At 37.1% G+C, this 16,132-nt stretch overlaps 1 protein-coding gene across 1 annotated transcript in view; it reads left to right on the top strand.

The window, feature by feature from the left end:
* Nucleotides 1–16,132, top strand: part of CCDC186 (coiled-coil domain containing 186) — a 48,751-nt gene that overhangs the window by 14,745 nt on the left and 17,874 nt on the right. Inside the window, exons 4-6 of the mRNA XM_082854196.1 lie at nt 6,140–6,268; nt 11,833–12,045; nt 12,952–13,071. Of these exons, the coding sequence (XP_082710322.1) occupies nt 6,140–6,268; nt 11,833–12,045; nt 12,952–13,071 (462 nt within the window). The remainder of the gene's footprint in view (nt 1–6,139; nt 6,269–11,832; nt 12,046–12,951; nt 13,072–16,132) is intronic.

Below are 16,132 nucleotides of genomic sequence, written 5' to 3' on the forward strand. Positions count from 1 at the left end.
ATGCTTGGATTGACAAAGTTCATCTTTGTTTCTTTTTTTTTTTCTTTCTCTGTTTCTTTTTTTTTTTTTTAATGTACTGTGATGCTTGGATTGACAAAGTTCATATTCAAGACTGGTAGCAAAGCTCAGCTGCTCTTTATCTTTCTGAGCTGCTTTTTCTTCTGTGGGAAGGATTAGAAACATTGTAGCCTTAAAAGTCTTTCTTTTTGCCTCATCTTTCACAGAAAGCTATATAATGAAAATAAAAGTAAACAGCTGGTAGTAATATAATAAAAAACCAAGTTTCACTTATCTATGCCTTGGTATACTTCATGAACCTTTACATAGTTGGAAGGTGACCATATTTGTAAAATTTTACATATTTAATCCTGATTTTTCTGTGGAAAGGGCTACTGCATGCAGACCAAACTTAGAATTTTAAAGTGTGAAGGTGCCTTAATAGTAGCCTGAATCTGTATTTTGGTAGGCAGGTCACTGCTGATGACCAGAAACTTCAGACTAAATAGATGGAGGTGAACCAGAGCTGTTCTTTTCATGAGCTTGTTAGTGGTTGTGCCTTTTTAAAAGAGAAAATTCGATTCACCATTCTTTTGCTAGCCAGTATAGCAGAGTTTTCTTTCCTAATTTTATCTGTAAATCTGCACCACTTAATATGGCAGCCACTAGCCATAGTGCTATTGAGCACTAAAGGGTGGCTAGTCCAAATTAAGAGGTGATGTAAGTGTGAAATACACACTTAATTTCAAAGACTTAGTACAAAAAAAGATAAAATGGCTCAGTTTTTCATGTTGATTACACGTTGATATGATATTTATAGGATTTAATAAAACATTTATTTCACCTGTTTCTTTTTGCTTTTTAAAATGTGGCTACTAAAAAATTGTGGCTTAGGGGCTTCCCTGGTGGTGCAGTGGTTGAGAGTCCGCCTGCCGACGCAGGGGACACGGGTTCGTGCCCCGGTCCGGCAGGATCCCACATGCCGCGGAGCGGCTGGGCCCTTGAGCCATGGCTGCTGAGCCTGCGCGTCCGGAGCCTGTGCTCCGCAATGGGAGAGGCCACAACAGTGAGAGGCCCGCGTACCGCAAAAATGAAAAAAAAAAAAATTGTGGCATATATTTCTATTGGACAGTGTTACTCTAAATAATTTTGTCATAAGGATAATTAGTACACATGTACTATATGTAAACTAATATTTAGGGTTTTTTATAACAGCTTTATTGAGATATAATTCACATACCATATAATTCACTTATTTCAGTATACAGTTCAGTGATTTTTAGTTGTGCAGGGTTTGTCACAATTTTAGAAAATTTTATCATACAAAAAACTCTGAATCCATTAGTAGTCACTCCTCATTTCCCTCCAACCCCTCGCAGCTGTCTCCTCCCAGCCCTAGGGAACAACCAGTCTACTTTCTGTTTCTCTATATATTTGCCAATTCTGAGCATTTCATATAAATGGAATCCTATAATATGTGTCCTTTTCCTTTGTATAAATGGAATCATACAATATCTGGCTTCTTTCACTTAGTGTAATGTTTTCAAGGTTTCAATCAAATTGTAGCTTGTACCAGTACTTAAATTAATGGCCAAGTGATATTCTGTTGTATAGGTATACAACATTTTATTTATCCTTTCATCATCTGATGGATATTTGGGTTGTTTGCACTTTTTGGCTATTATTAATAATGCTGCGATGTAGAAGTTTTTGTGTGGACATATGCTTTCATTTCTTTTGGGTGTCTACCTAGGAGTGGAATTGTTGGGTCAAATGATAACTCTATGTTTAACTTACTGAGGAGCTGGCAGACTGTTTTCCAAAGTGGCTGCACCATTTTATATTCCTACCAGCAGTGTATGAGGGTTTCATTTTCTCCACATCCTTGCCAATGCTTGTTATTATTGGACTTCTTTATTATAGCCATCCTAATGGTTGTGAAATGGTATCTCATGATTTTGATATGCATTTCCTTAATCACCAATGAAATTACACATCTTTTCCTGTGCTTCTTGGCCATTTGTATATCTTAAATAGATACTTCTAGGGAAGTATTTTCTCTACCCATTTTTAAACTTTTTTATTGTTGAGTAGTGATAGTTCTTTTTATATTCTGGATTATAAACCTTTATCAGATATATGATTTGCAAATATTTCCTCCCATTCTGTGGATTTGTTTTCACTTTCTTGATAGTGTACTTGGACAAAAGTTTTAAATTTTGATGATGTCCAGTTTTATCTATTTTTTCTTTTAATTGCTTGTGCAGTTGGTGTCATATGTAAGACTCCATTGCCAAATTCACGATCATGAAGATTTACTCCTATGTTTTCCTCTAAGAGTTTTATAATTAGGCTTTTATATTTAGGTCTTGACTCTTTTTGAATTAATTTTTTTAATATTGTATGATATACAACTTCATTCTTTTGTATATGGCTATCCAGTTGTCCCAGAACCATTTATTAAAGAGTATTCTTCCTCTATTGAATGGTCTTGGCATCCCTGTTGAAAACCAATTGATACATCAACTTATTTCTAGACTCTCAGTTCTGTTTCATTGATCTATTTGTCTTTCATTATGCTAATACCACACTATCTTGATTTCTGTTGTTTTGCAGTAAGTTTTGACATTGGGAAGTGTGAGTTCTCAAATTCTGTTCTTCTTTTCTAAGATAGTCTATTCTCAGTTTCTTGTATTTCCATATGAATCTTACTATCAACTTGTCATTCTACAGTGAAGCCAACTGGGTTTGTTAGGGATTGCATTGAATCTGTAGACTTCATTTGGAGAGTATTGCCATTTTAACAATATTATGTTTTTCAATTCACAAACAAGGGATATCCGCCCATTTATTTAGAGCTTTAATTTCTTTCAAAAGTGCTCTGTAGTTTTTGGAGTAATTTTTGTAGTTCCTTCATTAAATTTATTCCTAGGTGGTTTATTCTTTTTGATGCTATTGTAAATGGAGTTGTTTTCTTAATTTCATTTTCAGATTGTTAATTACAAGTGTATATAAAACTTTATTTATTTATTTATTTTGCTGCATTGACTCTTCGTTGCTGCACGCAGGCTTTCTCTAGTTGTGGCAAGCGGGGGCTACTCTTTGTAGTGGTGCGTGGGCTTCTCGTTGCGGTGGCTTCTCTTGTTGTGGAGCATGGGCTCTAGGTGTGCAGGCTTCAGTAGTTGTGGGTCGTGGGCTCTAGAGCACAGGCTCAGAAGTTGTGGCGCATGGCTTAGTTGTTCCGCAGCATGTGGGATCTTCCTGGACCAGGGCTTGAACCCGTGTCCCCTGCATTGGCAGGTGGATTCTTAACCACTGTGCCACCAGGGAAGTCCCAACAATTTTTTTATATTATATTCTGTAACTTGGCTGTACTTGTTTATTAGTTCTAAAATTTTTTGGCAGATTCCTTAGGATTTTCCATATATAAAATCATGTCATCTGCATGTAGAGAGTTTTACTTCTTCCTTTCTCATCTGAGTGCTTTTTATTTCATCTAACTGATTTCCCTGGCTGGACCCTCCAATACAATGTTGAGTAGAAGTGGCAAGAGTAGATATCCTTCTCTCATTTCTGAAGCATTGTCTTTCACCACTAAGTACGGTGTTAGCTGTCGGCTTTTCATAGATGCTATCAGGTTGAAGAAGTTCCTTTTTATTCCTAGTTTGTTGAGTATTTTTATCATGAAAGAGTGTTGAATTTTACCAAATGCTTTTTCTACATCTGTTGAGATGATTATGTGTTTTTTGTTCTGTCGATATGGTGTATTACATTAACTGATTTTTGGATATTAAACCAACATAGTTTTACTGTGATAAATCCCTTTTGGTCATGGAGTATAATTCTTATATATTGCAGAATTTTTTGCTAGTATTTTGTTGAGAATTTTTCTGCCTATATTCATAAGAGCTATTGCTCTTGTAGCTTTCTTTTCTTGTGATGTCTTTGTTTGGTTTTGGTGCAGCATAGTACTGACTTCATAGATCGAGTTGGGAAGTGTTCCCTTTTTTTGGGGGGGGTGACAATTTGTGAAGAATTAGTATTAATTATTTAAATGTTTGGTAGAATATACCTATGTAGTCACCTGGACCTGAATTTTTCTTTGTGAGTAGTTAAAAATTTTTTTTTTTGCTAATTTAATCTCTTATTACAAGCATGCCTTTTTTAAAATTGCACTTCACCATATTGCACTTCATAAGATATTGTGGTTTTTACAAATTGAAGATTTGTGGCAACCTGTGTTGTCAGATGGTGGTTAGCATTTTTTAGCAATAAAGTATTTTTTAATTAAGGTATGTACAGTTTTTTTTAGACATAATGCTGTTGCACATTTAAAAGACTACAATATAGTGTATACATAAATTTAATATGCACTGGGAAACCAAAAAATTTGTGTGACTTGCTTTATTGCAGTACTTGCTTTATTACAGTGGTCTGGACTAAACCCGCAGTATCTCTTGAGATATGCCTGTGTAGGTCTATACAGATTTTCTATTTCTTCTTGAGCCAGTTTTGGTAGTTTGTGTCTTTCTAGGAATTGTGCATTTAATCTAAGTTAAATTGTTTATAATATTCATTCATAATTAGTTATTTCTGTAAATTTCATTTATTTCTGTAAGGACAGTTTGTCCCTCTTTCATTTTGATTCTTGTGATCAATCTAGCTAAAGGTTTGTCAGTTTTGTTGATCATTTCAAAGAAGCATTTTTTGTTTTGTTGATTTTTCTCCATTTTCCTATTCTCTATTTCATTACTTTCCTCTCTAATCTTCATTATTTCCTTTTTCTTACCGGCTGTAGATTTAGTTTGCTCTTTTTTTTTTTTTTCCCAGTGTCTTAAGATGAAAGTTTAGTTTTGATTTGAGACCTTTCTTGTTTTTCAATAGTGATGTTTATAACTACAAATTTCCCTCTAAACACTGCTTTAGCTGCATCCCATAAATATGTTGTATCTTTATTTGTCACCTTATTTTCTACTTTCTCTTTGATTTCTCCCTTGGTTATTTAGATGTTGTTTAATTTTTACATATTTATGAATTGTCAAGTTTCTCTCTGTGTTACTGAGTTCTAATTTCATTCCATTATGGTTGTCAAAGGAAGATACTTTGTGCGATTTCAGTGTTTTAAATTTATTGAGATTTGCTTTAAGACCTAGCATAGGTTCTGTCCTGAAGAATATTTCATGTTCACTTGAGGAGTAGGTGTATTCTGCTGTTGCTGAGTGGAATGTTGTATAGATGTGTTAGATTTAGTTGTTATATAGTTGTGTTCAAGTCTCCTATTTCCTTGTTAATCTTCTTTCTAGTTCTGTTCATTACTAAAAGTGAGGTATTGAAGTCTCCCACTATTATTATTGAATTGTCCACTTCCTTCTTCATTTCTGTCAGTTATTGATTCATGTATTTTGGTGCTATATTACTAGGTGCATGTATATTTATAATTACCATACCTTTCTGCTGGATTGACCCTTTTATCATTATGAGATGAATCTAAAGTACCTTATTTTTTTTTTTTTTGGCTGTGCTGCGTGGCTTGTGGGATCTTAGTTCTCCAACCAGGGATTGAACCCGCGCCCTCGGCAGTGAAAGCACAGAGTCCTAACCACTGGACTGACAGGGAATTCCCTAAAGTACCTTTGTAAACAGCATTTTGTTTTTTATTCCAGTCTGGATCTTGTTTTCTATTTCAGTCTGAAGATCTCTGCCTTTTGATATGATTATTTACTCTCATTTAATGTTACTGTTGACAGTTCGATTTTTGTCTACCATTTTTTAATTTTCTGTGTCTGTGTTTTCTGTATGTCTTTCTGTATGTTTCTGTTTTGTTTCCCTGTGTCTCATTTATGCTTTATTTTGCATTAAGTAAATATGTAACATTAAAATTTTTTTCATGATATTTTCTGAATTATTTCATTGGTAATTACTCTAGAGCTTATCATCCATCTTATCAGAATCTGCTTCAGATTTATTCTGACTTAATTCTATTGATATATCAGAACATTGCTAACATTTACTTTTGATTTCTATGGCTGAAGTATATTCATTGCCATCTTTATGCTTGTTTACATTGTTTATATTTATTTGAAATATTGGTGGTCTGTTTGTTATAACTATAAAAATAATCTGGAAATAATTTTCTTTACAGTTAGAATCAAGAATAGAGGAACTTAATAAAGAAGTTCAAGCTTCCAAAGATAAAGTACTAGCTCAAGACATTGCAACTAAAAATGCAATTCAGCAATTACACAAAGAGATGGCCCATCGGATGGAACAGGTATTTTTCAAGGCATTATTATTATTAACTTTCTGATGATTCTTTGTATATTAAGTAACCTTTTAGACAGTTTTGGACATTAGTGTGTATTAGGATTAGGATTTAAAAAATGCTAAAGCAGGGGACTTCCCTGGTGGCGCAGTGGTTGAGAGTCCGCCTGCCGATGCAGGGGACATGGGTTCATGCCCCGGTCTGGGAAGATCCCACATGCCGTGGAGCGGCTGGGCGCATGAGTCATGGCCGCTGGGCCTGCGCGTCCGGAGCATTTGCTCTGCAGCGGGAGAGGCCCCAACAGTGAGAGGCCCGCGTACTGCAAAAAAAAAGAAAAAAAAAACGCTAAAGCAATACATAAATGCATGCTAACAACAAAAAACTTCAACCTTTATTCCTGTGATTCTTTACAATATGCTTACCCTGAGCATTAGGAATGTTATATATTTAAAATTTACACTATCAGTTCTCAAACCTTTTATACTAATTAAAGAGAAATGTAGAAGATAAGACATTAAGAAGTTGTTGGTTTTAGTGGACCCAAACATAGCTTCATTAGAATAACTTAGTGAGCTTTAAAAATATATATATTCTTGGAGACTTCCCTGGTGGCGCAGTGGTTAAGAATCCGCCTGCCAACGCAGGGGACACGGGTTTGATCCCTGGTCTGGGAAGATTCCCCCATGCTGTGGAGCAAATAAGCCCATACACCACAACTACTGAGCCTGTGCTCTAGAGCCTCCGAGCCACAACTGCTGAAGCCTGTGCACCTAGATCCCGTGCTCTGCAACGAGAGAAGCCACCACAATGAGAAGCCCAGGCACTGCAACAAAGAGTAGTAGCCCCCGCTGTCCGCAACTAGAGAAAAGCCCGCACACAGCAAAAAAGATCCAGTGCAGCCAAAAATAAATAAATTTATAAGAGAAGAAGTGTGTGTGTGTGTGTGTGTGTGTGTGTGTGTGTGTGTGTGTATTCTTGGGGACTTCCCTGGTGGCGCAGTGGTTAAGAATCCACTTGCCAGTGCAGGGGACACAGGTTCAAGCCCTGGTCCGGGAAGATCCCACATGCCACAGAGCAACTAAGCCCATGCACCACAACTACTGAGCCTGCGCTCTAGAGCCCATGAGCCACAACTACTGAGCCCATATGCCACAACTACTGAAGCCCATGCAGCTAGAGCCTGTGCTCCGCAACAAGAGAAGCCACCGCAATGAGAAGCCCGCGCACCGCAACGAAGAGTAGCCCCCGTTCGTCGCGTCTAAAGTCTGCACGCAACAATAAAGACCCAACGCAGCCATAAATAAATAAATAAATTTAAATATTTATATATATTCTTTGGAATTATATTTTAAAATAGAAACAAAATGATAGTAAAATGTGCACAATAACAGTTCAAACAGTAAAACATGTCTTCTTCCAAACTTTTTCCTCCCACTCCGCACCCTTCCCAGAGGCAACCATTGATGCCAGTTTCCTGTATATCCTTCTCAGAATATTTGTTGCATGGACAAGCATGTATATATTTCCTTTATTCCTCCCATCCTCCCCCCTGTTTTTAAACAAATGGCAACATACTACACTCAGTACTCTGTATCTGTTTCCTCTCTAATGATGAGTGTAGGTGAGGTTAATAATAGTAGCTGAAAACGGTTTACAAGTATTCACTTATTTAATATTCAGGATAACCCTAAGAGGTGGGTATTATTATGTAGATTTTGGAGATTGTTCCATTCAGTTGTTTCTAGATTGGCTTCATTCCTTTTCTCCCCTAACTTTTCCTCTCAACTTTTTGATTTGAGAATTTTTAAGCCTGTAGAAAAGGTAAAAGAATAGTAAAATGAACACTTGTTTACCCTTCACCTAGAGTCACCAAACCTGGTGAGTTTTATTTAGAAATAGCTTCCTAGCATGAGTGTGCACATGTTCCTGCACACACATGTGTACACTCCCCAGTTTAATTTTCCAGTTTGAGGTTTCTCCATTTCTCAGAACAGATACGTAAAAGGTATCTGAACCTCAAATTTACAGGAGGGTAGAGTTAGTTATAAATTCTTAGGGACTTTGTAGCATGTCTCCCTCAGCCCCACATGACCTCATATCGGTAAGTATTCAGCCCTAACGAAGCATTCTGGATTCCTGCTGCTAATTAGATTTTTTGGCCCTGAAATTTGACATACTTTCTTTTTTTTTTTTTTTTTTTGCGGTATGCGGGCCTCTCACTGTTGTGGCCTCTCCCGTTGCGGAGCACAGGCTCCGGACGCACAGGCTCAGTGGCCATGGCTCACGGGCACAGCTGCTCTGCGGCATGTGGGATCTTCCCGGACCGGGGCATGAACCCGTCTCCCCTGCATCGCAGGCGGACTCTCAACCACTGCGCCACCAGGGAAGCCCTCCCATACTTTCTTGTGAACTCAACTGTGCATTAAAAAAACATTTGTTGTACTTCATTTATTTATTTATTTATTTATTTATTTTTTTGCGGTGCACAGGCCTCTCACTGTTGTGGCCTCTCCCGTTGCGGAGCACAGGCTCCGGACGCGCAGGCTCAGCGGCCATGGCTCACGGGCCCAGCCGCTCCGCGGCATGTGGGATCTTCCCAGACCGGGGCACGAACCCATGTCCCCTGCATCGGCAGGCGGACTCTCAACCACTGCGCCACCAGGGAAGCCCTGTTGTACTTCATCTAAAATTTTAGGTGTTTTGAATGGGGAGGGTTCATCTGCCATACTTGGAGAAGCAGAACTACTTCTACAGTTTATCTTAATTTTAGTTGACTATTGAATCCTATCAATTATGTTATTCATATCTTCATCCAAGTCAATGGTAAACATCTTAAAACTAGTCAAATCCGAAGACTTTTACTGACTCCTCTTTATCTGTGCCATAATGGACTGACTTTCAGTAGAAGCTTAAAGAGTAGTCAGTTATCTCATTTAATACTCCCAACAATCTGTGAAGTAGGTGCTGCTATTATCTGGGGTGGGATATAGAAATGTGAACTTTTAGCACCCCAGGTTATTCTTTTTTTTTTTAATAAATCCATTTGTTTTATTTATTTATTTAAATTTTAATTTATTTGTTTATTTTTGGCTGTGTCGTGTCTTAGTTGCGACACGCGGGCTCTTCATTGCACTGCGCGGGCTCCTCTCTAGTTGTGGTACGCAGGCTTCTCTAGTTGTGGCACGAGGGCTCCAGAGCGCATGGGCTGTGTAGTTTGCAGCACGCGGGTTCTCTAGTTGAGGTATGCGGGCTCAGTAGTTGTGGCACACGGGCTTAGTTGCTCTGTGGCATGTGGGATCTTAGTTCCCCAACCAGGGATCGAACCTGCATCACCTGCATTGGAAGGCAGATTCTTTACCACTGGATCACCAGGGAAGTCCCACCCCAGGTTATTCTTTTGCAGCTGATTCAGGGATGACTCTGGGTAACAGGACATTCTGGTGCATATCCCCTCCTGTAGTTAAGAACCTTGTAATATGTTATCTCGTGTATTATAATTATCTGTTTTCTGCTTCTTATCTCTTAACTTCAGTGAAGTTTCCATGTTGCTACCAGGTATCTTTTTAAAACACAATTTAATTTAATAAAATTTAAAACACCTTTTATTAAATCCGTCTTTGGCTTCTCTTTGCCTGTAGGATAAAATCTCAAATCATTGGCATGACAAGAAGAGAAGTCCTTCTTCCTTTCAGGATCTGATCTCTACCTCCTTTTCTGTTTTATAACTACTTCCTCTCCACTGCAATCAACACACCAAATTTAATCACTACAGAATAATTTAATGTCCTCTAAATATATCATGCTATTTTATACTTTTAGGCATTTGAGCCTAAAATAACCACATGATAACCACTCTAGCTTGAATTCCTTTCCTTGACTGATCCCTTTACTGAGTCCTTCAGTGTCTAGCTCAAGTATAGCACCTAGTTCAAGTACAAATAGCATCTTTCACCCTTCATGCCAACCCTTCCCTGGGACTGTTAGTATTTTTGTATTTTCAAAGAACTTTGTACATTCATCTACTAGAAATTGTTTCATAATCTTCGTTTATGTGTTGTTCTTACTAGGTAGTGAGCTCTTCCAGGACTTACCATGGCTTATTCTTCATCGTGTTCCCAAAAGCTAATCCATTATCTAAGCATTAAGTTATCATGGAACTGGACTTCTTTTAAAGTTGACATTACCATTAGTTGACTTTTTCTAAGTACAGTTATTCAATTATCTAAAAATCTAGCTAATTCTGTCAGCCAGTTCCATCACGGTTTTGTCAATCATTTGTCCACAAGCATGTCATCAAATCCTCAGGGATCTCTGCCATCCCTATTCCAGTGTTTTCTTTAATTTCTCTTGAAAATTAGTAGGCTATTTCAATGGGGGAAAAATCCCAATTGGATGATTTTTAAAAACACTTATATGTATAGTATTTTGAGTGGTTACTAGATGTGCTTATCAGCTGTAGCAGAACTTCATGAAACATTTTTTGTCAGTCACTTTCATCAGAGCATAGGAGGTTTCCCCACATTATCCTAATGCTAAACCTACTTCAATTCAGTTATAGTATTAGTTGGAGTTTACCACTAGATGCCATTGAAGATCCTTAAAGTTTAAGGATCCATCTTCTGTAAAATAAGTATGTGCTTCATCATATTTGCAAACTATGAATTTACTTAAATGAAGGGCTATCTGTAGAAGTTTTCATTGTATGAAATTTCACAGTATGGAGTACCAGCTTATAGTTACAGAGAATTTTAAGTTAGTATATAGGTAGATGTCACACCTAATCCAATTAGGTATTTCTTGTTAAAATGCCAAATACTTTTCATACAGAGGAACCCAGCGATCACTAATTAGCATATTAGTTACTTTTTTGTGAGGGAGCTAAGATTATAGATTTTAGAAATTGTCAGCCATAGACTCAGGATCCTGACAGAAAACAGAAACTGGTGATTTGGGGAGAATTTCATAAAAGGACTCTTTACAAAGGTATGGGTGAGATTTAGGGAGTCCAGCCTGGGAAAATGCAGGATCCTGGGGCTGCTGGAGGAGCCATTATCACTCTTTGGGCTAAAGGAATAAGGAGACGGTGCAGCTAGTACAACCCAGAGAAGGTAGTTGCATAGAGAGGTCACCTGACAGGAACAGTGTATGATTCTGGAGGAGCCAGATCTCATTCTCTGCCTACCGTCCTAATCTTCTGCTTAGTGCCTCCTGTTGGCCAAACCCAACTGGAAGTATGAGGGCAAAGAAACTTGTTGATATGGTCCCTGATGGTCACTTTCCCAGAGCACAGAGTGGGCTAGGAAAGAGTGGAAAAGTGATCTGAAGGAGTAAACAGAAAATAGCAACGATATTAGCTAAAGGAAAAGGAATAGGAAAGGGAAGAAGCAAATATTAATGATATTAATTTGTTCATTGTATCATTTCTCTTTTTTAAAATTTCATGACACAGGTCCTGAAAATCTTGTGTAAAAGACCAAAAACTACATTGGTGATATTATAGGAAAATATTATTTGTTTTAATTAATTTTTATTTGAAAAATATGTTTTATTAATGCTAGATATTATTTTCAAAGGCCAACAAGAAATGTGAAGAGGCACGCCAGGAAAAAGAAGCAATGGTAATGAAGTATGTAAGAGGCGAGAAGGAATCTTTAGACCTTCGAAAGGAAAAAGAGATACTTGAAAAAAAACTTAGAGATGCAAATAAAGAATATGAGAAAAACACTAACAAAATTAAGCAACTTTCTCAGGAGAAAGGACGGCTGCACCAGCTGTACGAAACAAAGGTATAACTTTTGATATAGTATCTTATTTGAAACTTACTCTCTTTGCTTTTCCTTATTTAATCAAATAATCATAACTTAACATGGTTAAACCACTGTTAAACATAAAGTTGTTTTTCTTAGTTTACCTTCAAAGAATGCTTTAATAATTCCAATATCTTGTTACTTAGCTGCAAAAAGTTTTTCCTATGAAAAGATGAGAAACTGACATGTTGTTTATTAGACAGATCTTTTTAAAAACTTTCTTTTAAAATCTGCATGTTGAAGAAATGACTTTGTGCTTCAAAGGAAGATTTTATTTTGGTAAAAGATGTACATGGTGTGTCAAAATGTGAGTAGTTTTTGAGCCAGAAGTATACTTTGACCAGAATCTTAATGTAACACTTACTTACACATCATAGAATTTATATTTTACTTGTAGAAAAACATATTCTTACATGCTGTCCAAGGAGATTTAATTACTGTGCTATTTAGAATCCTTGCTATTAACTAGCATCCTCATGGCGTAGTCTTGTGTCCAGTAGGTTATCATTTCTTGGTAATCAATGGTATTTTTTATTAATTAACTTTTAGTTCAGGAATGTTGTCATTGTTCTCAAGAATTCTGGCAAAACCAATTTAATTCATATTTCACCTTAATGTCAGCCAGTTGAGAAGAATCGGAAAGGTACGCTTATACTCACAGTGTACTAGTTGGTTAAAATATAAATGTTAATCACCTTATGTCTGTTAATTGGTTTTAGGCTTTTACTGTCCTCTTATGAATTGAACTTTAAGGCAGTTTATAGGCCGTAATGTGCTAGCCCTGAATTATAGTGTTATTGCATTGATTATCTTGAGATATAAAAGATACACAAATGATTGGTTGGTTGTTTAAATGAAAAATATGACCTGGTGATATTATTTCAGGAAGGTGAAACTACTAGACTCATCAGAGAAATAGACAAATTAAAGGAAGATATCAACTCTCAAATCATTAAAGTAAAATGGGCACAAAACAAATTAAAAGCAGAAATGGATTCACACAAGGTGAGTACTGTAATACAGTGGAAAAATTATTAGAATCAGTTTTAAGAGCACATGCAGTAATAGTTATTAATGAGGCATAAAGCTTAGTGACTCCTGTAGGATAGCTTGGGCCTGAATATTTGGTGATCATAAAAAGATACTTCCTTGCATGATTTACATATTAAATTGGATAGAATGTTGTTTTATCATTCATTGTTTTTAACCCCCCAATGACTTTGTTCTTTAAGCATTTTTAGTGTTCTATATTTTATATTAAACATTGTCAGGTTTGGGGGAAGAGGAGAATATGTAGGTTATCAAAATTGAAAGTAAACTCTGGAAATTCTTAAAAAAATGTTAGTGATGATACAATTCTTATAATCAAGAAATATGAATTTTTATTTAAATAAAAACATAACAAAGAAAGTTTCCTTATCTGTTTATTATGAATATAATTCTATTGGTATTGTGTATAATGAATATCATATTATTAAACAATATAATAAAAAGTGGTGATAAAGGCTGGTACCTGATGCCATAATTTTAAGCAGTAACTGAACTGGTATAAGCAGTAATAAAAATCTGAAGATGATAGAATGTGAAGTAAAAAAAAAACTTTGAAATATGATTTAAACAAAAGAGCCATGTTATTTATAACAGTTACCACATTTTCAAAAATAGGCTTAATGATATTTAAATTATCATTGGCATCTCTTTAAATAATCCTAAGTTGGTAGAACTGTTAACCTTTGGATATTTGTATATTATAATATCAGAGAAAACTGTAGGGAGAGGTGTCTGTTGACAGTGGTCAAAGATAGGTTAGAGAATGGTAGGTTTCTGAGCTAATTGCTGATCAGCAAATGAGTGTTAGGAAACTATATGGGCAGAGAAAGAACTGCCAGAAGGAGTAGGGGCAACAATCCTTAGGGCTCACACAGGGCTACAAACCATTTGAAATTGTATTTGACACAGGAATCTCTCAATTGCTATGTTTTGAATAAATGAAGTGAGTACCTACTATGTATTAGGCTCTGTTTTAGTTATTGATGATATAGAAGTGGGGGGGTAAAACAGATAAAGTTCTGTTCTCTATCTCTCTCTCCTTCTTGTTGAGCTAATATTCTCATATTTTAAAAAACAATATTTGAAAAAGCCTTCAAATGTTTAAATTTTAAAAGTAACACAGTTTTAATATAAGTGAAATTATTTTTAAAAGACCTGCAACTGAAAGTATGTAAGTAGGCACTTAATTGTATGGTAGGTTTATCCAAAAACAAAATGATGTATAAGAAGCCGTGTGTGAAGGATAGATGCAATTTACATTAAGAGATGACAAGAAAGGCATTCCAAGTGGAGGAACAGCAAGATAAGAGAGAAAAGGGAGATGAATATTTGGTGTTTGAGAAAACCAACCTAACTAGAACAGAAGGTTTATGTTAGGTATTCCTTCGTTAATTCAACATTTATTACATGAACAATTAATATGTGGCAACTACTGAGCTAGGTGTTATCCAGAAGCTGTATCCTCAGTGGGGGAAGCATGTAAGCTGTTGTACAATGTACCAAGTGTTACAATCTAGGGATTCCCTGGATTCTATCTATGGGAAGGCAGAATAGCAACTTCTACCCCTTTCTGAAAGGAAGCTACTAGGAGGAGATGATACCTAAACTCTCATTTGAAATCCACATGATAGCCCAAATTATGGGACTGGATGGGTACTCTGAAGGAGAACGTTGGAGCTGCAGGGTAGGGCTGTACTGGGACAGTCACCACAGGAAGTCTAGCTAGTCAAGGAGACGGCGAAGGCAATGATGAAGTGGGCAAAAACAGGAGTATGTTGTCTTGTAAACAGAGGAAGGCTATTCAGAGTCAGGAGTGATCAGAACTGGAACAGGTAAGTCAAGAAGAAGAAATGAGAAAAGGCAATTGGATTTGATGAGAAAGTAGTCCCTGCAGACCTTCAGAATTGTTATTTTAGGAGAGTAGTTAGGAACAGAAACCAAATTGCAGCATGAATCTGTAAAAAAGTTTTGAATAGATACCTTGGCCATAAACCAAACAATTGACTTTTATATGGATCTACAAAGAACTGCTTAAACACTTTGCTCTTTTTGTCTTTTCAGGTTAGTAACTTCTAGTGATTTGATGAAAACTCTATCAAATTTAACTTTATTTAATGACTATCAATTAACTGTTCAGGCCACATTTAGTTTTTTGTCAGAAGCATAAAATGTTATTACTAAAATAGTATCTGACTCCAGTGGCAGTGCTACGACAAGAGCTTTCTCTACTGTCTGGTCGTTGTTCTCACCATTCATCACATCACTATGCCAACCTTGTTGCTGTCTGTAAAGGAAAAACCCAGTTTTCCTTCAGTGTAGGGAAAAATCCAGTTCTCCCTACTGTGGGTTTCTTCCCTTTGTGTCTCTTTTACTTTTACACAGAACACTTCACTTCTGTCACTTCTGGTTACCAATGTGAGAAGGCTTTTCCCCACAACAAGCAATTCTCTGTGATACCAGCTGAGTGGCCTACAACTTAACTCAGTTTTGACACTATCGATCCAGAGATAGTGTCAGATCCCCCAGGTTAAAGGCTCAGTCCCACAAGACTTCCCCCACCTCCCACTTCCGGCACCAGTCCCAAGCCCAGGTTATCACCTGTTCTTCTGATCAACTGGCTATAGATTGGAGGTTCTAACAACCCCCCCGCCTTGGGTTCAAAAATTTGCTACAGGGCTTCCCTGATGGCGCAGTGGTTGAGAGTCCGCCTGCCGATGCAGGGGACACGGGTTTGTGCCCTGGTCCGGGATGATCCCACGTGCCGCGGAGCGGCTGGGCCCATGAGCCATGGCCGCTGCGCCTGCGCGTCCGGAGCCTGTGCTCCGCAACGGGAGAGGCCACAGCAGTGAGAGGCCCGCGTACCGCAAAAAAAAAAAAAATTTGCTACAGTACCACACAGAACTCGGGGAATGAGTACAGTTATTTACCTTTACCAGTTTATTAAAGGACATTATAAAGGGTCAGATGAACAGTCAGATAAAGAGATACATAAGGTGAGGTCTGGGAAGGTCCCAAG

The sequence above is a fragment of the Leucopleurus acutus genome (genome assembly GCF_964270905.1).
Source record: "Leucopleurus acutus genome assembly, chromosome: 14".
Taxonomy (NCBI): domain Eukaryota; kingdom Metazoa; phylum Chordata; class Mammalia; order Artiodactyla; family Delphinidae; genus Leucopleurus; species Leucopleurus acutus.